Raw genomic sequence first — 23478 nt, forward strand, 5'->3', positions numbered from 1 at the left:
CACAGACTAGATACCAATTCCCAACTAAAATATCTCAACTAAAATCTATTATATGGTTATTGAATTTCTACACTGCTCCTGACCCAGTCAAACTGTATGAGCCCAGCATGTGTAGCTAAAGAGAAGCATCAATCCAAACCTAGAAGAAAAAGAAACCTTCAAATCACTCAACATACATATTTGCACTCTTAATATATTAAGAAAAATCCCCCACAGTAGCTTGATGGAATTCATATACAATTCTCATTCAAACAGGCTGGAAGATTAGATTTTATTGCCACCTACTGGACATTAGACAGTTAATCCAAATAACCAATTCAATGTTGTCTCTTTCCCTTCCTGATGCTTGTAAGTACTTGCGTTGTTTTTACTCTTCAAGATAATGTTATTCCTTTTTAACGAAAAATAAAGCTTTCATCACAGTTTATTTCATAGGGTGGGAAATGAACAGTTAAAAATGAGTTCTGCTAGCATTTGGACAAAATAATTTGTTTAATTTCCTTCAATGTAATTGAAGTACTCAGTTGCTTATGGCTAAATGTTATCTTTATCCCTTCTTGCTTCTGGAAATTTCCTTTTTCTCCATAAATAAAAATATGTATTTTATCCAATATAGATAACTAAAATTCACTTCTGCAGTAAATTACTTTTTATTTAGATATTGTCCTACAAGCAGCACCCCACTCCATTGGCTCCATCACCTTCCACTTTAACACGGATGACAAGCATCCAGGTGGAAGGTCAAAGCAAAGATGGCAAGACACAATAAATACAGACATAGAAATTGCCCGCTTGGGCCCAGATGCTGCAAGATAGCATTCATTGACCTGAAAAGTGGACTCTGAACCTATGGGAATAATGCTAGGAAGAAGATGGTGATGATGATTGGATACTGGAAGACTATTTTGCTTCCTGGAATAATGAGACAAATGAAAAAGAGGTTAAAAAAAATGAAAGGTCAAAAATCAAAAAGAAGAAGGTTCATTAGAAAAGTAGTAAGAAATACTTCTAGGAGAATCCAGTTTTTTTTAAAAAAAATGTATTTTAAGCTTTCAGAATGTATTAAGCTTGGTTGGTATACTGAAGCCTGAGAAATGCCTAGCTATTCATTTTTGCCAGATGAAATTTAAAACGATTCCGAAACCTATCTAAATAACTCTTGCTATAAATCTTACGCCAAAAGCCAAGGTGCTAAAAATCTAGAAATGCTGCTAATCCATTATTCATTTGCAAAAGAGGAATGGATTGAAACAATGTTAAGAATAATTGAATATAAGTTGAACTAGAACTTGGGGGGGGGGGGATTAGTTGAAACCACTGCAGTTTCAAGTGGCTCAAGTTACAACCAGAGAAAAATGTGCTGAGTGTGATTTCTAACAAAATACTAACACGTACATGCAATTCTGCGTAGATTTGTAAAAAAGCAACCCACAATCCCATACTCTATATGCCTTAGATTAATCCTAACACAAAATGAGCTTTCTGAAAATGTTGTAAATCATTATAGCTTTGTACTGTTTCAATGGTTAGTTAATGGAACAATTCATAGCTATAAAACTGAATTTGCTGTGATCATTTAGAGTCTTACTTCATCTATTTAAAAGGCTTTCTAACTGCTCTAGAGCTGAGGTGGCGCAGTGGTTAGAGTGCTGTACTGCAGCCACTTCAGCTGACTGTTATCTGCAGTTTGGCTGTTCAAATCTCACCGGCTCAGGGTTGACTCAGCCTTCCATCCTTCCAAGGTGGTAAAATGAGGACCCAGACTGTGGGGGCGATATGCTGACTCTGTAAACCACTTAGAGAGGGCTGAAAGCTCTATGAAGCGGTATATAAGTCTAACTGCTATTGCTATTGCTCTTCAAGTAAAACTCTTGTTCACAATATATAATCATAAATAAAATGCTGTATGAAATCAAATTCAGGCCTCAGATAATTGATGCCAAGCAAATATTTCTTCTAAGAAGAGTATCATTAGTAAGTAAGAATGCTTTCCATCTACTTTCTTCTATGCATTCAAGAGATACTGAAAAAGCCTCAAAGGAAAATGCAATTAAAGCAGATAGTACCCTAATGGAGATTATCGGTATTCAAATATCCAGCCCCTCAAATTCTTTTAGGCCAATACTAGTCCTTAAATTGGAATGTTAAGACTCTGTTGGGAATGTCCAATTTATCAAATTGGCCCCATAAACATGGTACTAATACTTCCCCCCCCCCCCATAGGATTATGTCCAAACAATGTTTTCTGCTATATAAATGAACTTTGATGAGTCTCAATCCATCTATTTCATGGGAATGATATGTCCCATTAAAGATTAAACCTATTTCTTAAGATGTTTAGAGTGAGGACTGTGGTTGTTGAATTATGCTTAATATGAATAAGCCATGATTCTGAATTTTTGGGGTTGTTCTTATTAATTATTGTTTAAAGTAATCATGTTCCTCATATAATAGACCTATTGCAAATGGAATACTTTAATCTCTGCTGTCTAATGAAAGAGAAGACAGCAAAAAGGGAGGGGACATATATTCAAGAATTTCCTTAGCTCGCTGCCATAATTAGGGAAAAAAAGTCTTCCCATCGCCTCAGAGCTGGCTTGAGGCCCACTTTTGTTCAGTTGGCTTTTTTCTGAGGCACACTTCCCATAAAGAGCAGCAAAAAGATTATCCGAAAATGATCTTGAACAGCATTATTTTATACAATTCATATGAAAGAGTTACTGACACAGAGCAGCTACTATCGCATGAATTTTTCCACAGCAACTCATATGTTATATTCAGTGGTTTGTGGCAATGATGAGAAAATCATATAAGCATAATCAAAACATGAAATGTATTTCTTTAAAACGTGTATATTTCACACTTCAGCCGTAATATGTGGAAGTCACTATTGAGTTTAACTCAAGTCAGATTACAAGGAAAGTAGACACAGATAATATAAGCATCTAATGTAGGGATGAACTACATGTCTAATATTGTATAGCCTTTATTGTCATTGTACATCATGTATACAACGAAATTGGTCTACTATTCTACAAGTAAATCTTCTTGTGAGTCAGTGTCTAATTTCTTGTTTCTGGATTCAACATACAAGTAGTCCTTGATTTACAATCACAATTGGAACTGGGACTTTTGTTACTAAGCAATGTGGCTGTTAACTGAGATGTGCCCAATTTTAGGAACTTTTTTGCCATCTTTAATAAGCAAATCATGAGGTTATTAAATGCATCTGGTTTCCTCCATTGATTTTGCTTGTTGGAACTTGGCTGAAAAGGTTGCAAATAGCGATCACATGACCCCATGATGCTACAACCATCATAAATACAGCTGGTTGCCAACAACTCAAATTCTGATGACCTGACCGTGGAGAAGCTGTGATGATCATAAGTGGGAGGACCAGTTACAAGTCACTTTTTTCAGCAATATTATATCTATTAATAGTCAATAAATGAATGGTGGTAAGTTAAGAACTATTTGTTGGTCATGTACAGGGTCAGATTACTCTAGCCTCCTCATCTGCTGAACAGGTGATTAAAAAAAATATATTAGAGAACAGAACTTGAGGGGTTAAGGATAACCCTAACAGAAATCTATGGAACCATATTCCGCTTTCAAGTAGATTATCTGACACAAGGCACTCCTTTGAATAGCTGAGTACTTCTCTCTTTCTCTGCCTTTTGTACAGGGAAACTGCTTCGGGTAAGCTATTTTCTCATTATTAGGATGGTTTGTGTTGTGATCATTTCCTCTACACACCAGCTCCAATTAGAACAATTAACTGCAAACAGATGCATGTGAATTTTCTACTGTTAGGATGAACCTTTTCCTCAATTTTACTATGGAAATCATTTTACAATACTCAGCCATAGTATAGTCTTATATGCAGGAAATTCCGCACTTTCTGAGCATGGCCAATAATGGTCAACAACTCATCACAAAAAACAGTCTACCTGGGAACCAAATTCCGCTTTCAAGTAGATTATCTGACACAAGGCATTTCTTTGCACAGCTGAGTACTACTCTCTCTCTGCCTTTTGTACATGGCAATAGCAGAGGCTCCTCGGGTTATGTAGTCAGGGCTTTGGACCATAATGGGAATCTTTAGGAAGGCTCTGCTTTCCCCACTAAAGCATTCTTAGAACTGATCTAGCAGGTTATTATCTTGTCCTCCTTCTACGTAGGGAATAAGCCATACAATAGAGGCATGAGAACAGGAGCATTCTTCCTAGGCTATCTCAACAAGCCTTCTGTGAGTAGGAGAAAAAAGAATGGGAAACCTTGTTTTTCCATTTATGCAGCTTTAGTTTGGATTCCTTTGTTATTCAATAAAAGAGGCATTTGCCTCAAGTAGAAAACTAGATTCACATATACTTCCTCTATTTAATTTCCTATTTATATTTATAGCATTTTGTTTGTTTCTTTTTGACTTAACATTATGAAGTTGACATTTTACGGCCTATTTAATATTGTGCCCCATGGAGCTATTTCTTTCAACGCTCACATCTGGTTTCTTAATATAGAAGTTTCTTTGTTATAGATTTAGTTCTAGTACCCCTTTGGGGGCAGGCTACTGATGGACTGCTTTGTTTCTCTGCCACCATCTTATCTCGGCTTACTTTTAAGGTTCTTTTGCAGTTGTTTGTAAAAAGGAGGCATTTTTTAAAAAAATACACGGGGCTACAAAATCTAGGTGTTATCTGATTCATGGATTTTGTACTGGGAGCCGTATCTTTCCAATTGCTTGTCTCAGTGACTGCTCTATACAGATTTACACATTTCCTTGCTATTATCCAATGTGAGGCATCCAATTTTGAATTTATAAATTTCTGTCACTAACTTTTTTTTACATAATTAAAACAAAAAGAATTAAAACAGTATGTTTTCCCTCTGTTCCGAAACTATTGTGCTTGACTGCACATTTATCCCTTAGTTCACTTTAATGTAACTATTGAAGAGCAAATGCAAGTCATAAACCCATGTGGAGGAATTTTTATGCACTGCAGTAAACACCAATTCTAGATGCACGAATGACCGGCTAACTGAAGATGTATGGCTCCTGTTTAGATAAATAACGTATACTTTATATTTATATGCATAATTTCTTTTTTTATTGTGATAAAAGCAACAGTGCAGTAACATTTTTGTAATTAATAGATGTTATTCTTTCTTTATATGAAAATATTCCAAGTAGGAGTATTCCAGATATATTCATAAAGGGAACAAAATAAAAGTTGTTTTTAAAACGTGCTACATAAACCTTCTTAAGATCACTATTATTCGAGATAATTTTGAGTCTTATATATTCAGAAGGAAGGACAGGGAAATTTCAACTTCCTCATTTTTTCTTAACAAAATATAAAATCTGAAAATGTGATGGGCAAATCAGATGCAGAGTGTTTGCTTTTTAAGGGTCTATTTTATAATTGCAAAAGAAAAGAAGACACGTAGTGCCACCTTCTGGCCAAATCAAGCTAATATGAAAAGAGGATCAATAGAATTTTATAAATACAAGTTAGTACTTGTTTAGTGGTCATTTAAAGTTACAGGCGCACTGGAAAAACTGACTTATGACCGTTTTTCACACTTATGACTCTTGCAGCATTCCCATGGTCACATGATCAAAATTCAGATGCTTGGCAATTGGCATGAATTTATTAAGGTTGCCCATATGCATAGAAAGTACTCCTTGAATTAAGCTTAAGTTCTGGTGATGCATCAATTTGGTTTTCTTTGCAATATTAGGGAAGGGATTTATCATTTCTGGAAGGCTTTCTTTCAAATTCACACTCTAGCCATCATCCCTGGAACCTCCAGGAAAGTCAGATTCATGCCGGTTCTTAGCTACAGAAGCTCACTGGATATCCTTGGGCACTCACTATCTCTCAGCCCAAATGGAGAGTTATCAATGTGGGGAAAACTAGAGAAGATCTACATTCAGTGGTGGGATTCATGATTCATGATGAATCCCACCACTAATGATCGGGTGAGTGGGCGTGGCCATGGCCAGGGGGGGTGACAGGCAGCACTCAGCCTTCTGCACCCCCCTGGGAACAAAAATGGGTTTTGGCTCCCTGTACTACCTGGGAGCCAAAATGGGACACATGGGGACTCCTGGAAGGAGCAAGGCAGGAAGGGGCAGGGCCAGCCAGAAATTTAACAACCAGTTTGCCTGAATCGGCCCGAACAAACTGAATCTCACCAGTGCCACATTGTCTTGAACTCCTGGGAAACATAGAAAATCTAACAAATAATTTTTTACTAATCTATCTAGCATACAATAAGCAACTCCAATCTGATAATAATAATTGTATAGCTTTCATAAAATGACTGGTCTATATGCCAAATAAATAGATTTCCCTAAATTAAATTAATAGAGTGATCAAGCAGAGTAGCAACTTTTATTCTGAGCCATAAAAACAACTAGTGACATACTATCAAGAGAGTTACCTGGGTTTTTGTAGATGCTGAGTACATCCTTGAAATAATGAGGTAAAAATCTTTCTAATAAAAGCAGCACATCCTCCAATTCTTCCAGAATGCCCACAAGGAGGAAATTTTCATTCACATTCATTTTTGCTCTTTCGAGGGCCCATTCACCAGGCTCCCTTAAAAAAACAAAAAAACAATATTCTTCACATTTAAAATGACACAACCTGCTAGGATGTAAATCACCACATATGAAACAACAGTAGTTAATTGTAGCTATAAAGGCTTCAGAGTCATATTTAGAATATTTTAAAGTACACTATATTGCGAAAAGTATTCGCTCACAACTGAGTCTGATTATGTGGATGGGTGAGCGAATACTTTTGGCAATATAGTGTATCTTGTAATTAAGATTTTGAGATGCTGATATACACTATAGGCAATCTTCCATAACATATGTACTCCAAAAGATTTGTATTACAGTTTAGCTCTGATCATTGGACTATTATTCTCATTAGCCACACTGGTGACAGTTGTAGTCTAAAACATTGGGACTGTATATTGGAGAAGGGTGCCTACAAGACAGTAGTGAAATGAAAATTGTTTGCCACTGGTTCTCTGGGCATGGCTTGGTAGGGGTGGGGTCATGTGACTGAGTGGGCGTGGCCAACTTAAAAAAATTAAAGCATTTTTTACTACCTATTCACCTGAACCGGTAGTAAAAATGCTTTAAGAAGTGGGGGGGGGGAAAGGTTCAGCTGTGCCATGTGATTGTGGGAACCTTTCCCCCCCCAGTTTTTAAAGCATTTTTTTTACTACCGGTTCAGGTGAATAGGTAGTAAAAAAAAAATCTTTAAAAAGTTGGGGGGGGGGAAGGTTCCCACGATCGCATAGCACAGCTGATTATCATGGAACCTTTTCCCCCCACTTTTTAAAGCATTTTTTTCCCTGCCGATTTGGGTGAATAGGCAGGGGAAAAAATGCTTTAAAAAGCTTCCTACGATTGCGTGGCTCAGTGCGATCAAGTGACCCACTTTTGCGACTCTCTAAAAAGCAAAGTCAACGGGGAAGCCAGATTCCCTTAACAACAATTTCACTAATTTAACAACTACAGTGATTCATTTAACTGTGGCAAGAAAGGTCGTAAAATGGGGCAAAGTCACTTAATAAATTTTTCACTTAGCAATAGACATTTTGGCCTCAATTGTGGTCTTAAGTCTAGGACTACCTGTACTGTACTGTATACATTCAGGTGACAACCAGAAATTCAGTGTCCTTCAGGTTATATTTGACTTTGGTTGGAATTTTGGTGCTGAATCTTTTAAATCTAACTCATCATAGATTCCCTGAACAATAAGAAAGACTATAAGAAGACAAAAGCTACAAGAAAAGGTAAGTTTGTAAATTACCTGCATTTTGGATGCTGTCCACAGAAATATGGAATAATATAAAATAACCTGGGATTGGAACATTCAGGATAATTCTCAAGAATACAAACATTAATATCCTAAAAGGGAGGGGAAAAAGAGAATGAAATGAAAGAAACAAAAAAACCCTTTAAAGTAAGTGGTTTGAATACAGTAATCCAAACAAATACTGCAACATATACACTAAAAGCATTTTGCATTTTTTGTTAAAATAGTTTGGAGCTCTCACACAGCTAATACCTCTAGATTGAGAGAAGCTTCTGCGTTGCACAACTGCATTTCAGGTTTTTTTAAAAGCGTATTTAAGCAATAACTGCACAAATATATAAAATAATACATATATACATGTGCATGTGTGATACACTATATCAGGGGTGGGTTCCTCCCGGATCGCCCCGGTTTGCGCGCACCGGTTGGTTGGTGAACCCGGAAGTAATTAACTTCCGGAAACGCCGGTACCGCTCCTGGCCCCTGTCGCTGCAAAGCGCCCTTGCTGACAATGCAGCGCGACCCGCTCGGTATGTAGAAACAGCAAAAGAAGGGACAGGAGAGGAGTTCCAAGCGGGGCTTTTCAAACAGCCGAACTCCTCTCCTATCCCTTTCTTTTGCTCTTTGAACAAGCCATGCGGGTTGCGCTCCCTTTTCTTTCATAGCCAGCTTGTTTCCAATTGGGGGAGGGAGGAAGAAATCGATTTTTCCACCCCTCTCCATGGATCCCCACCCCAATTGGAAATGAGCTGGCTATGAAAGACAAGGGAGTGCGATCCGCACTGCATGTACAGACAGCAAAAGAAGGAAAAGGAGAGGAGTTCCAAGCGGGGCTTTTCAAGCAGCCTCCTCTCCTGTCCCTTCTTTTGCTATTTGAAAAAGCCGTGCTGGTTGCACCAGCATAGGCGCGCGCCTATGTTTTCCAAGGCATGGAGCGATTTCGGAGCCCATCCATCACCCCCGTGGAAAACATAAACACGCAAGCACAGCCTGCACAATTACAGCCCCGGAGAGAGGAGGCTCTCGGAAGGAAGCCAGAGGCAGTGGGGCAGTCGGGTCCCTCGCCCTCAGAGGGAGGAAGGGCCAATTGGGAGAGGGGCTGTGGTCCTGCTGCCTTTAGTGGATGAAGCTTTACTGGCCCACGGCGAAGATTCCATCCCTCAATCCGGAGCCAATGGTCTTGGGATGTTCTGCGGAGCCCCCCAGGGAAGAACGCCGCTGCCAGGTACTTTTAACCATATATTTTGCCCCCATGTCTGCAGAATGCTGCAAAAAACCATGAATACAGGCCAGTTGTTGAGTGTTTCAAATGTGATTGGAACACTCAACAAGGTGACCACAGTGTGTGTGTTTGTCTGTTTCTGTGTCTATGTGTGTGTGTGTGATAGAGACAGACAGACAGACAGAGGCACAGAGAGATAGACGGAATGACACAGACACAGAAGGAGGAAGGAGAGAGATACACAGAGAGACAGAGACAGACAGACAGACAGACACAGAGAGAGAATCACATAGAGAGACAGAGGGAGGGAGGGAGGGAGAGAGAGAGGCAAAGGGACACACACACACACACAGAGACAGACTCACACAGAGAGAGAAAGAGAAAGAAAGGAAGAAAGAAAGAAATAAAAAAGAAAGAAAAAGTGAGAGAGAGATGAAAGAAAAAAAGAAAAAAGGGACAGAGAGACAAAAGGAAGGAAAGAGAGAGAGAGAGAGAGAGAAAGAGAGAGAGAGAGAGAGAAAACACATGGCCAGCAAGCCACTCCCACAAAGGAGGCCACACCCACAGAGTAGGTTCAAAAAATTTTTGAAACCCACCACTGCCATATATATATATACATATACATATACATACATACATACATACATACATACATACATACATATATAAATAAAACGAAACATCTGCATAAAAACAACCAAGCACAGAGAGCCCCAAGGACCCCTCAATTCAACCCATGAGCTACAAATATTCTCCTTTAACAAAGCATTTTGGCATAGTGTTTTATGCATGACAAATCTTCAAGGGTACATTGCATGCTGAATAAATTTGGAGATATATTCCAAAAATGAGATAGATAAGTGAAAACTCTTCCACAGTAATGTCTGGAATATTATTAAATCAATGCATTTGAAATACTGTATATTCTTATGTTCCATTATACTGTTCTGAAACTGGAAAGATTAGAAATATCGCTGGGCTAATGGTCCTATGAATGTGCATTTAAAGCATACTATTTCACAGGGTATTTATTTCATTTTGGTTAAAGAATTAAAACAGTATCATTATATTGCATTTACAGCAATGAATTTTATTTTGGTTGTTTCCAGAAACGTTATTTCAAAAGAATTCCTTGACTGCTGATGGGGAAATGACATCTTATCATTTTGTCAGTCAGATGATAAATCTTCCAACAAGACTTTCTTAGCTAGCAGTTTTTTCTTCTTTTTAATCTCAGTTTCAATTTTAAAATATCTGATGATGAAACTTTCTGATTTTTCTATAGCTTTAGCAGCCCATCTCACCAAATCTGTATATGAAATTTATATATATGATATATTACATATTTAATACTTTCTATAATGCCCCTCATGCAAATCCATTCAAACTGGATCAAAATTCATTTTGCTCCAATGTAAATTTGAAAACTTTGATAAAAATTGGTTGATAACAAAAATTAATACATATTCTCAAAAATCTAAGATTTTTTATAATACTGCAACCATGTATTAAATAATCCCATTTTCTTCATAAATAATTACTAATAAAGTTGATAAAGAGATCAACTGCTAGAGGCAATAGAAAACTAAATGGGGAATATCAGGGTGGTAAATCAATGTTCAAAACTAATCAGTGATAAACTTTAAATATATTTGAATAGAAAATTAAAACTAACAAGAACTAGTATCAGTAAAATAAAGGGAAAAAAAGAAAAAAGACAAAGACAAAAACAAAAACAAAAAAAAAGAAAGAAAGAAAAGAAAGAAGTACCTTCTGATTTTCTTTGCAGCAAGTATTAGATACAATTCGTAAGTGGTATGCAGCCGGTTCTTACCGGTTTGGGAAAACCGGTAGTAGCTGCTGCTGGAGGCTCTGCCCACCCACCCCGACATAAGGTGTGACCTTCTGCACATGCACAGAAGGCAGTGCACATGTGCAGAAGGTGAGTGTGCTCACATTTGTGAACCAGTAGCGAAGGTAAGTGAATCCCACCATTGGTAGAATTACAAAATTAACATTTACTTACCAAAAAAGCTGTTTTTTTTAATTAACTATTTTTGCTAAACATCAACAACATAAAAAATATGATCATTTTTTTTCTATTCACGCAAAAAGGTCTAAAAGGGGTGTCGAGTCAGCTATAAGCATTCTTTAATCAAGGAAGAGAGGTTGGACATATCTGCAAATTCCATCATTTTTCACCTGGCATTATCCCATTGTGGGTAGAGTTTTTCCACTTTTGATCATATAATAACCACACTGCAGAGTGACTAACTGTTTTTGCAAACATAGAGCTTTTTTCCTGTATTACTCAGTGAAAATAATTCGAAGTCTCATTACTTTAAAAATCCTTAAAAAAAGATAATTTTTTAAATCTTTTCTATTAATACAGGAAAAAAATGTATATTTACAAAATGGGCAAGCTATCCAAATTGTAATAGCCTTTTATAAAAAGGTTAAAGTAACATGAATTTATACAAAAGATGTAAAGAACCAATGCACTCCAAAGCATCTTATCCCTTTCATCTGTTAACAGTGGAACAAAGTTTCTACTTTGAGAAAACTTAGCTCATTATTTTTTGAGACTTTGCTACTTCCCTTTTATCTGCCTTTTTCAAATATTTTATACTGAAAAAAACCCTTGTGTAGCAAGTAACAAAAGTTATTGGCATTAAAAATGTTAAGAATTATTGCTACTTTCTTAAATGTACCCCTCTATGGCAAATAATGGAACAGAAATGTTTAAAATGGAAGGCGATTTGCCCTAGATGAACTGAACTACTACTAGAATGAAGCCATAACAATTAATTAGGTATAACTAATATTGCTTTGTTTTCTAAATGACAATCAACAATTTTTAAAATATGAAATTCTTTCTTGACATTAAATTTTAATCTGGAAATGCTTGTCAATTGCAATATCTGAATTACTCCAGAATAATAGAATAATGGAGTTGGAAGGGGCTTTGGAGGTCTTCTAATCCAACTCCCTTTCCTTGCACTCTCTTTTACAGACTGTCCTTAACTTACAACCATTCATTTAGAGACCATTCATACTTACAACAGCACTGAAAAAGTGACTTATGACTGGTCTTTACATTTATAACCATGGCAGCATTCCCACAGTCACATGATCAAAATTTGGTTGCTTGGCCACTGGCCTGCATTTACAGGAGTTGCAGTGTTCTGGGGTCATGGAATCCACATTTGCAACCTTCCCAGCTAGCTTCTTCCAAGCAAAGATAATGAGATAATTGTCAGATAATACATCATTAGGTAAGGAAAGCCTTATTAGAGATGGATGTGCCATTGAGAAACAGCTGGTCATCCTAAGCCCAATGACCAGGCATTGGGAGCAAGTACCAAGAGCTGGAACATGATACCAGTACAAGACATTTGAACTGCATTACCTAAGAATGGTCCATCCTCCCAAGTCCCACCACATTTCCATTTACACATCATGATATTCCTGACTGACTGATTCTCTTCCTAACAAATACATAAGCTCTCCTGATTCCAGCCATATCTCTCCTGGCCCAAGGTCCCATCTACAATCTTAAAGGTACTTTTTCAAGACGCAACTGGACTTTCTTGTTTTTTTTTTAAGATGCTTTCAAGAAACTTCTTCAGCTCTTCAGAATCCTGTTGCCCCTCCAAAAAAACACACCACTTTTTGGACAACTATGACCTGTTTGGCTGAGAATCTCCATAGTCATTCATCTACACAATTCTCACCCTCTCCCAAAATATTAGTTGACTGGACAACTGGATGCTTCTGTAGCATCCTACTTCCTAAAAAAAATGTCCCATATATAACCATAAAGACCAAAGGTCAGGAGGGAAGCTCAGGCCATAGAAAGAATTGCTTTGTTGCATGCAAAGTCCAATTCCTATGGAAGGTTTATAAGCTTACTCTTTAAACAATGAAATCAGGCTACTCTTGCAGCAAGACACAAATTAAGACATTATTTCTTCAAATTTCAATTTCTAAATTTTAGAAGAATTTAATTGTTAAATGCAAGAAAATAGCTAAAAGGAACCATATGGTAAGCAGATGTGATGCAAACCAATTCAACTGAAGCCCGACTTCTTCGGCCAGGACAATTCCTCTGCGGATCCTGTTGGAAAAGGATCTGCCAATGACAGCACATCATGCCAGATTGTGTGGGTGTCTCGTGAAAGGGTAAGAGTCCACTGGGGACTGCAATGAAGCGAACAGCAGTATTTCAGTGTGGATACTAGATTAGTAGAATGAAAAACTGCTGCTTTTAGCATAAAGGCCTATCAACAACCACAGGAAAAATGACTGAATTTTAAAAGTTCCTTCACATTAGAGCTGTGTTTAAGCTATGTAGACTTTAACACCCAGAATTCTCCAGTGAGCATGCCAGCTGGAGAATTCTGGGAGTTTAAAGTTGCAAGGTTGAGAAACAATGTATTAGGGAAAGAGGAAAAATTACTGAGAATTCCAAGTACAGTAGTTACAACCCATTTCCCGAATTCTGGCGAGTGCATGCACATATGCATGTGTCCGTTCTCTCTCTCTCCCTCTCTCTCTCCCTCCCTCCCTCCCATTTTCTCTCTCTCTCACACACACAACTGCATTTTGGCAACTGGCTCACCTTTATAGCCTTTTACAATGTTCTATGATTATGTGACACAATTTACAATGTTTTTTTTACCATTTCCTGGTAAATGGCCCAGCAAAATACCCCCATGGAAATACAGTACATTGATCTGTGGCATTTGCTTCATGATTGACACAAAAAATGTTGTAAAATCAGGTCCAGTCACCTTGATGCTTTGACTTACGATTTTTATGACTTATGATGGAAGTTATGAGCTCCATTAGACAAAAAAATTATGTGAGATAATTACAATTGCTGTAAATTTATCTTTGATGGTAGCAACATGATATATTTCTGATATCAAGAGGATGAAATATAAGCTGTAAGATACTGTCAGTTACATAGATACAGGGTTTTTTTCAGTATTGTGTTGTACGGAACACAATTACAAAGGGCTGCTGAATAAATAAAAAACTTGTTTTCGAGTTTGTAAAGGTAACAGGGGTTATAGGAAAGATTCCTACCCCATCACCGTCTCCTTCCTAGAGCAAATTTGTGTCTTACCATATATGAGAAATGTTTTAGCCAGACTTTACTTATAAAACAAGTATTTCCAGTATATTGTAAAGATAAATGTAATAACATGAATGTCAGAACCAGATATAGCTGAAGTCTTTCAGTTTCAATATGACTAGCAATGAGTGAACATGACCAGCAATCATGATCATGATTAGCAGTTCAAAGAAAAAGGTAGTTAAAATGTAATTTTGTTTCAAATCTCTTAAATTTTATGAACATTATCACAACTCCCAATACCTCAAATGGCTATTAAAGAAGTACAGCAGTCACATAAGTATATGAAAATCTGTTAAATATTTGCTCTGAATGGAGTCAGAGCCTTGGGAAACCACGTTTCCTAGAGATTTAATATAGTTACAGCAGCTAGTTCAATCATTGGATGAGTTTCCTAAATCAGAAAAGAATTTTGGAATGATAAATTTCACTGTTTTTAAGGAGCACCAGTATAAGTTTCTATACATCATAAGGCTGAGAAATTAAAGGCTGAGGATATTTCTAAAGGGCAGGTATTTTTAAACAAACCAACCCCCCTTCTATTTGTCATTCTTTTAATTTTTCTCAAATTGTAGGCAGCTGTAGGAAAATCCAACTATTCTTGGCTAACACTTTGTTGCTGAAATGATCTTATGGAAATCACATTACGTTCTATTAAAATATCTCCATTATGTTTCCATTCACAGTAGTGAACATTATTATTATATGCTGAACTTTAGGTAAGCAATGCATAAATTCCAGATTAAGAATTTTTGTGGTAATTTGCTTATTCTCTCAGGTTCCAGAAAGACATACTTGCAAATTCTTCATGTAGTCTAATGCATTGTAATCTGTTTAACCCAAAACCTTGATTGTCATTTTACCACTCTGAATTCTATTCCCAGGAATTTTCAATACTATATAAATACTTCCAGAAAACATTCTTTTCCATAGAAACCACAATCTATATTCCAATTGGCAGTCAATTTGCATGATTCTTATTTCCTTTATGAAATCACAGACTGAAAAAAATTGGACAATGTATTTGTGTTTGTGTTGTTAATGCAAGTCTACAATTTTTAGAAGTTTACTATATATTCACCATAGCAACAGTTTTATTGCAGAGGCAGATTTTTAGGACTGCTATCAACATATATCTAAAAAATCCTCTCTCTTGAATTTCCAGCGAGATCTCTGGAATAGTTTTTTAGCACAAATTCTGTTTAACAACCCCTCAACACTGAAATTTATTCTGAAGATGGACATTTTCCTGTTTCCAGTTCAGTGATCAGCCTCTTCCTACGACAATTGAATACAGTGTTATAAAACCTATATTTCCATCTACAGAGGTATCACATGAAGATTTATCTATGCTTTTATTAATTGCTTACTGCTAAATGTGTTATGAAAATTAAAGATTAATTGAACTGGTGAGTTCTTGATTTAACTGCAGGAAGAAAACCAAGGTCATTTTTGCACTGGAGTACCCTTAATCCCTGTGATGAGACAGGAACACCTGGAAAATGTCTGGTAACATGGTTCCATGTTGGTTTAAGGTTCAGATTCAGATTCAGATTTAGTTTATTTGTATGCCGCCCTTCTCCAGGAGGGACTCAGGGCGGCGAACAACTCAAAAGGGGGAAAGGGGACATAAAACACAATACACGTAATTAAAATACACAAGAATCATACAGCCATAGAAGTCGAGAGGGGAGGGGAACTCATCAACCCCAGGCCTGCCGGCACAGCCAGGTTTTGACGGCTTTCCGGAAGGCCTGGAGAGAGGTGAGGTCCGAATCTCCAAGGGGAGTTCATTCCAAAGGGCCGGAGCTGCTACAGAGAAGGCCCTCCCCCGTGTAGTAGCCAGGTGGCATTGGCTGGTGGACGGAACCCGGAGGAGGCCGACCCTGTGTGATCTAACGGGTCTTTGGAAGGTAATTGGCAGTAGGTGGTCTCTCAAGTACCCAGGTCCAATACCATGAAGGGCTTTATAAGTTACGACTAGCACTTTGAAGCATATCCGGAGACCGATCGGTAGCCAGTGCAGCTCGCGGAGGATAGGTGTAACGTGGGTGTACCGAGGTGCACCCACAATCGCTCGCGCGGCTGCATTCTGGACGAGTTGAAGTCTCCGAATACTCTTCAAAGGCTGCCCCATGTAGAGGTAAATGAACATATGACTATCTTCACTAGTCTAAGAAAGAACAAGCAATCTATAGACTCTATGCTGCAATTACCTCCCATCGTCTCGTTCAGACAATTCCAAGTCTGCACCAATTATTTTTAAGACATAATTTTCACCAGTGCTAAGGATATAATAAGTGCAGTGAAGGAGGTCACTGTAATTACACCCCCCTCCCCAGAAAAGAACCCTGCCCTTTCCAGCAACAATACAATATTACTAGGGTAGAATAGTTTTTTGGAGAAATTTGGGAGCCTACTTGTTGCCCTTGACCTTGATGTTCACTATTTTGGAAGCAAAATAATTGTTTTTCTACTACAATAAGTATTTTTCTTCTCTTAATGCTGTTCTGATGCTGTGATTAGTCTACCTATGCTGGCTAAGTGCAAGCCCAAGTTACCTGAAATATATTTCTGAAACATATATTTTATATACAGTAGTCCTTGACCTTCAACCATTCATTTAGTGATCATTTTTTAGACCACTTAAGATGATTTTTCACACTTTCGACTGTTGTGGCATTTCCACAGTCACATAATCAAAATTTAGATGCTTGGCAATTGAATAGGTTGGTTGCAGAGTCCCAGGGGCATGTGATCACCTTTTGGGATCTTCTGACAAGTAAAGTCAATGGGGAAGTCAGATTCCCTTAACAAACATGCTACTAACTTAATAATTGCAGTGATTCACTTAATAACTGTAGCAAGAATGGTCATAAAATAGGGGCAAAGCTCACTAAATAAATGTCTCGCTTAGTAACAGAAATTTGGGGCCCAAGATGTCAAGGACTATCTGTAGATTCAATTACAGATAAAAATTGTCTTCAATTACAGATAAAAAACCCACTACTCATGTTTAGTGCTATTTTTCTCCCAGCCCTTCATACAAACATGTGTTTGACCTTTGGGAACAATTTTTCTCCTTATTCATTAGAGAATATACGGCACTACAGACAAGGAAAAATATTAGGGACTGCCCAAGATCTTTTATTTTTGCTTTTAATAGCACAATGTTTAATATATTTATTGTATCCATTAATCGGGAGAGAACTTTAAATCTCATATATGATGTATTAAAGCATCATGCTTAATTGTGATATTATTTGTAATATCTGTTTCAGACAGGGGTGGGTTCTGGCTGCCGCTACTGCTGGTTCACTCAGGGATACGCCACGCACACACACATGTTTGATGCGAGCTGTGTGCGCATGCACCAGTGCAACAAAAAGTCCTCTGCGCATGCGCAGAAGGCAAAAACAAGATGGCACTGCCTATGGTGCCGCTGAAAGAACTGGTTTGTGGACGTGGTAGGCCTGGGTCGCTGCTGGTTCCAGAGACCCAGGCCACCAAGTTACTACCGGTTCAGCTGAATCGGTCCAAACCAGTAGGAACCCACCTCTGGTGTCAGACCTGGAAGACATCTTTTATATTGGGTCTTCAGGCCTGCCACATTTCCTACTGTGGAAAAATGGGAGGGAGGATTATATGGAGTATGGGTGAGATATAGTCAAAATAACATTCTTTTCTCAGAGAATCAAGGACATGTTGTCCTGTAGCTGCGAGGAGGTGACTGGGAGGCATCTCCAGTTTTGGATGGTGTCTGATTGGATTATGTGATGGACATGTGAGTGCCACTTGGGTGGGGAAAACTTTCAGATTCAGGTTTTCCCAGATGTGCCAATATGACATCTCTAATAAAATGGAACTTTGAGGAAACTCAAGCCTCAGAGTCTTCTTTCTCTGAGAGTGTTACTTGGAACCCTGACAATCTGTATTATACATATTTATAATATTTATAGTCTTCCTATACTCGTGTTACACTTATTTTATTTTTTCCTGAAGTGTGATTTTTCCCTAGACTACTCAGCTATTTCATGGCTGAGTAGAAACGTATTTTCAGGTCCTTTACTCTAAATATATCATTTTGTGGGCAACACTGTTTCTATATTAGCAGCTTGAGAAATTTATGCTGTAACTGCTGTTTTTCACACGTAGTTCACAGTATGATCAATAATAACGTTGTGGGAATTTTCCCCCCCCAGTGATGCAGGAAACCTCTTAGTATGTTGAACTTGTAGATAAATATTCTCTCTCATATGGGTTAAGTACGAATCTGGGTCACCAAAACTAAAATAATAGTTTCTACATAAGCAAGTATTTGATTTTCTAAATTAATAACAAAAGTGTAGGTTAAAACTGCTGAGAGAAATAGATAAAATTTACAGCTTCTAGCAATGGAAGATAAAGACTAGAACTAGATCTCAGGTAGTGTGGATGAATTATTCAGTAATCTTTTCCTAAGAATTGAGACATTTTTAACAGTCACATTTAAGCGTACAATATACAGCATTGTAGCTGAAAGAAATAATTGAGAACAATTGGAAGAAGGAAAATTGCTGTGTGTGTGTGTGTGTTTATGTGTATATTTTTTCTAGGCACTTTTGAAATACTGCTTTGTACATTCTGGTATTTGTGACTGAGCAGAGTTCATATAGTGCTTCTAGGAAACACTGAACAAAACAAAAACTTTCAGGTACATTTCTTTCCCTTCCACCCAGAATTCTGAACACTCTAGTAAGAGCCTTATTTTCCTCAGCTGTTATGACTAATTATGAAACATCAAGTCAGTGTCCACTCTTAGCAACCCACATGGATACATTTTCTCCAGACTGATCTGTCCCCAATCTGACTTTCAGGTCTTCCAATGATATAGCCATCAACACTGTAATTGAGCTGATTTGTGGGTGAGCCTTTTTTCTTCATTCCTTTTGTCTTGCTCAGCAGGGAGATAAGTCACCACAAAATATGACCATAGATTGATAATTTGAATTTACTCATTTGTGCCTCAAGTGAGAATTCTGAGGTGTTTTATTTAATAATCATTTGTTTTTTTAGGCCGTCCATGGTATTCCTAGGAGTCCTCTCTAAGTTGATAAGTGTAATACTTTTTCTATCCTGCTCCTTCAAAGTCAAGCTTTCACTTCAATAGGTTGTCACAGGAAAAACCATTGGCTTCACATTTTGATTTTTGTAGGTACAGATAAATCAGGACATCTGAATAACTTTTCAAAGGCCTTCATGGAAATTCTCTCTCAAGTATTTCTTAACAAGAGATTCTTCTACTGTTGACAGTTGATCTTAAAAGGTAGAAGCACTTCAATATCTTCTCTGTCAATTTGAAGTCTGCTTTTTATATATGTTGTCAATAGTTGGTCTTCTTTATATTTAATCTTAGTCCCATTTTTCCCTATTCTTGCTCCTTCACCTCCGTTATTAGAGCCCATCGATCTTTTGCATTTTCAGCCACAAGCAGAGGATTCAGCTGGTTCACACCAGCCACTGCGGAATGTAATGATGAACCGGTGGCGGCCATTTTCCCGGGGTTGGAGAACTGTTAGTGATGGCTGGCTGGCCACACCCCCGAACCAGTCCAACTGTTGCCACTTACTCACCCCACCCACCCGCTGCTTGTCTCACCTGCCCACCCACTGCTCGCTCAGCCAGTCCAACGCTCTCACTTGCTTGACGCTCACCCCACCCATCCGAGCCTATATATGCCTTCACCACATGGCCGACCCCAGCTACACGCCTTGCCAGTTGCCTCCGTGCCTCACCCACTCTGCTCAGCTCACCAAAGGTAAGTATGTTGCCTGCTCACCCTGGGTTGGGGCTGGGTTCACTGAGGAGCTCCGGGAGATAAAGCGCCGGAGGAGACGCCTAGAGCACCAGTGGAGATCCGATAGGTCCGAACCGAACCGAGCACTTTTGACAGCATGCACCAAGGAATACATCCGGGCATTAAGAACAGCTAAGAGAACACACATTGCCACCTTGGTAGCGTCCGCCAAGTCCCGCCCAGCCACCCTGTTTAGGATAACCCGCTCCCTCCTAAATAGGAGGGAGACGGGGGACCCCTTACAGGGTAGGGCTGAGGAGTATGTTCAGTTCTTGGCGGACAAAGTTGCTCGGTTTCGGTCGGACCTGGACTCCACTCCCGCAGATCCAGCCGAGACACAAGGGAATGACTTGGTAGACCATCTCTGGGTTGAGTTTCAGGATGTTGCCTCCGGGGATGTGGACAAGGCTATGCGAGCTGTGAGTGCCTCCACCTGTATACTGGACCCGTGTCCCTCCTGGCTGGTTGCCAATAGCAGTGAGGTGACACGAGGCTGGATCCAGGCGGTTGTTACCGCCTCTCTTCGGGAGGGGTACTTCCCCACCGCGCTCAAGACGGCGGTGGTGAGACCCCTCCTGAAGAAACTGTCCTTGGATCCAGCCGTTCTTAATAACTACCGTCCAGTCTCCAACCTCCCCTTCGTGGGGAAGGTTGTTGAGAAGGTGGTGGCCTTCCAGCTTCAGCGTACCTTGGAGGAAGCTAACTATCTTGACCCCTTCCAGTCAGGCTTCAGGCCCGGTTACAGCACAGAAACCGCTTTGGTCGCATTGACCGATGATCTCTGGAGAGCCAGAGATGGAGGCCACGCGTCCATCCTGGTTCTCCTTGACCTCTCAGCGGCTTTCAATACCATCGACCATGGTATCCTTCTGCGACGACTGCGGGAGGTGGGGGTGGGCGGCACTGTTCTGCAGTGGTTCTCCTCCTACCTCTCAGACAGGTCGCAGTCGGTGTCGGTGGGGGGGCAGAGATCGTCCCCGAGGCCCCTAACTTATGGGGTGCCGCAGGGTTCGGTCTTACCCCCCTGCTGTTTAACATATACATGAAACCGCTGGGCGAGATCATTCGGAGGCACAGGATAAAATACCATCAATACGCGGACGATACACAGTTGTATCTGTCCGCCCCGTGCCAACTCAATGAAGCGGTGGACGTGATGAACCGGGGTCTTGAGGCTGTTAAAGACTGGATGCGAGCTAACAAACTGGTACTCAACCCGGACAAGACCGAGTGGCTGTTGTGTTTTCCTCCCAACAATTTGGCCGACATTCCATCACTCAGGCTGGGGGGGTCAAAATTTATACCCCTCAGACAGGGTCCGCAACTTGGGAGTCCTCCTGGACCCACAGCTGAGTTTCGACCATCATTTATCAGCTGTGACCAGGGGGGCATTTGCCCAGGTTCGCCTGGTGCGCCAGTTGCGGCCCTACCTGAACCGGGAGGCCCTCACAACAGTCACTCGAGCCCTTGTGATCTCTAGGCTGGAATACTGCAATGTGCTCTACATGGGGCTGCCCTTGAAGAGCATCCGGCGACTTCAGCTAGTCCAAAATGCAGCCGCGCGAGTGATTGTGGGCGCACCACGGTTCGCCCACATAACACCGATCCTCCGTGAGCTGCGTTGGCTACCTGTTGGTCTCCGGGTGCACTTCAAGGTCCTACTTACCATTCATAAAGCGCTCCATGGTAGTGGATCTGGCTATTTGAGAGACCGCCTTCTGCCGATTACCTCCCTCCGTCCCATCAGATCGCATAGAGTAGGCCTCCTCCGAATTCCATCTGCCAGTCAGTGCCGACTGGCGACTACGCGGAGGAGAGCCTTCTCTGTTGCAGCTCCGACGCTATGGAACAATCTCCCCGTGGAGATCCGCACCCTCACCACCGTCCAGGCCTTCCGCACAGCCCTCAAGATCTGGCTATCCCATCAGGCCTGGGGATAAGACTTTACTCTCGCCCCTCCCGAATGCTGAATGAATGTTGGGTTTTTACTGCTAATTATTTTTATTCACATTTTCTTTTTGTGTTTTGTCCTGCACTCCCCCCCCCTATTATTGTAAGCCGCCCTGAGTCCCCTCGGGGAAAAGGGCGGCCTATAAATGCTTAATAAAATGAGAAAAAAAATGAGAAATGGGATGCGTCATTCCCTGAGGTCCTTTTGCTGCTGACCTCGCCCGGGTTGAGGAATGCGCCATTCCCTGGATCCGGCCTTGCTCCAGAGTCACTCCCCTCTCCCTGCCCCACCCTCCCTACAGCCCCAGCCCTAGACCCTCTTCCTCCCACACCACCGCCTCTTTCTTTGGGCTGCTTACATTCCGCAGTGGCTGGTCCAAAGTCCAGAAGGCAAGCTGACCAGAATTTTCGGTGGCCCCCAGGCAGTCCAAGGGATGTGCATATGCGAGGAACATGGTGACAACGGCAGCAGCTTTTTCGCTGATTGGAGGACTTTTTGGTGGCCTGCAGCCAGCGGCTGGCTGGCAAAGAAGTCTCCCAATTGGCTCTCAAAGAGGCAGCGGCTGGGAGGCTTCTTTGCCTGCCAGCCACTTCCCACAGGCAGTTGAAAAATCCCAAAATTTTTTGAAACCCACTACTGACCACCAGAGTTGTGTCATCAGCATACTTTGGCCACTGTTGTTATCCCTCCCATTCTGAAACCATGCTGATCTTCTTCCAATCCAGCCTCTCTTAATATATATATATTCAGCATACAGGTTGAATAAGTAAGGAGAGCACATACAGCCTGCTGCCATTCCTTTACCAACCTGTTTTGCCATTTTCTGCCTGGCCTGTGGCTTCCTGACCTGTGTATAGGTTTTGAATGAGGATGAGATGTTCTAGGATTTTCTAAAATTTCAAAGCCATTTGATCATATATGACAAATGTATATCCCCTGCATGGCCACTTGCTTTCAGAATAATTAAAATCTTTGGCTAAGAATGGAAAGGAACCAGCTATTTCTATAAAGGGCATTCCTTTTTTCAGTTGCACTGGCATAATTAATAATGAACTAAATTCTTGATTTGGCATTTTCAGCCATTGGAAATAAAAAACTCATTGTTTTGAAAGAAAACTGCTGGAAAAACAGTTGAAGCATTTTTTTTAATGATCACTTGACATTGCTTTAAAATTACTGTTTATATTCTTAATGTCCTGAGAACTGTCCAGAATGATTTTAAGGGCTGTAGTGAATTCCTATATGTCAGTGTTTCTCAATCTCAGCAATTTTAAGATGTTAAGCATGTCTGGCTGGGGAATTCTGGGAGTTGAAGTCCACAGCTTAAAGGTGCTGAGGTTGAGAAATAGGTACGACGGGGACTACTGGGCTAGCCATTACCGGGGAAGAAGGGCTCGCTACGTCACAGTGATTCCTCATTCCGGCCCTGTAAGCTCAACTCAAGGACCAGGTGGCAAGAAAAGCCAGGGCCCTGGTCTCAGGTTGCTG

At 40.0% G+C, this 23478-nt stretch overlaps 1 protein-coding gene across 1 annotated transcript in view; it reads right to left on the bottom strand.

Moving 5' to 3' along the window:
- The window catches only part of UST (uronyl 2-sulfotransferase), a 165240-nt gene that overhangs the window by 19563 nt on the left and 122199 nt on the right, over positions 1-23478 (bottom strand). The window contains exons 6-7 of the mRNA XM_087718311.1: positions 7836-7933; positions 6448-6605 (exon numbers count right to left, since the gene is read on the bottom strand). Of these exons, the coding sequence (XP_087574437.1) occupies positions 6448-6605; positions 7836-7933 (256 nt within the window). The remainder of the gene's footprint in view (positions 1-6447; positions 6606-7835; positions 7934-23478) is intronic.

The sequence above is a fragment of the Thamnophis sirtalis genome, unplaced genomic scaffold, assembly GCF_051295495.1.
Source record: "Thamnophis sirtalis isolate CommonGarterSnake01/CBP01778 unplaced genomic scaffold, rThaSir2_p1.2 scaffold_6, whole genome shotgun sequence".
In the NCBI taxonomy this organism is placed as follows: Eukaryota; Metazoa; Chordata; class Lepidosauria; order Squamata; family Natricidae; genus Thamnophis; species Thamnophis sirtalis.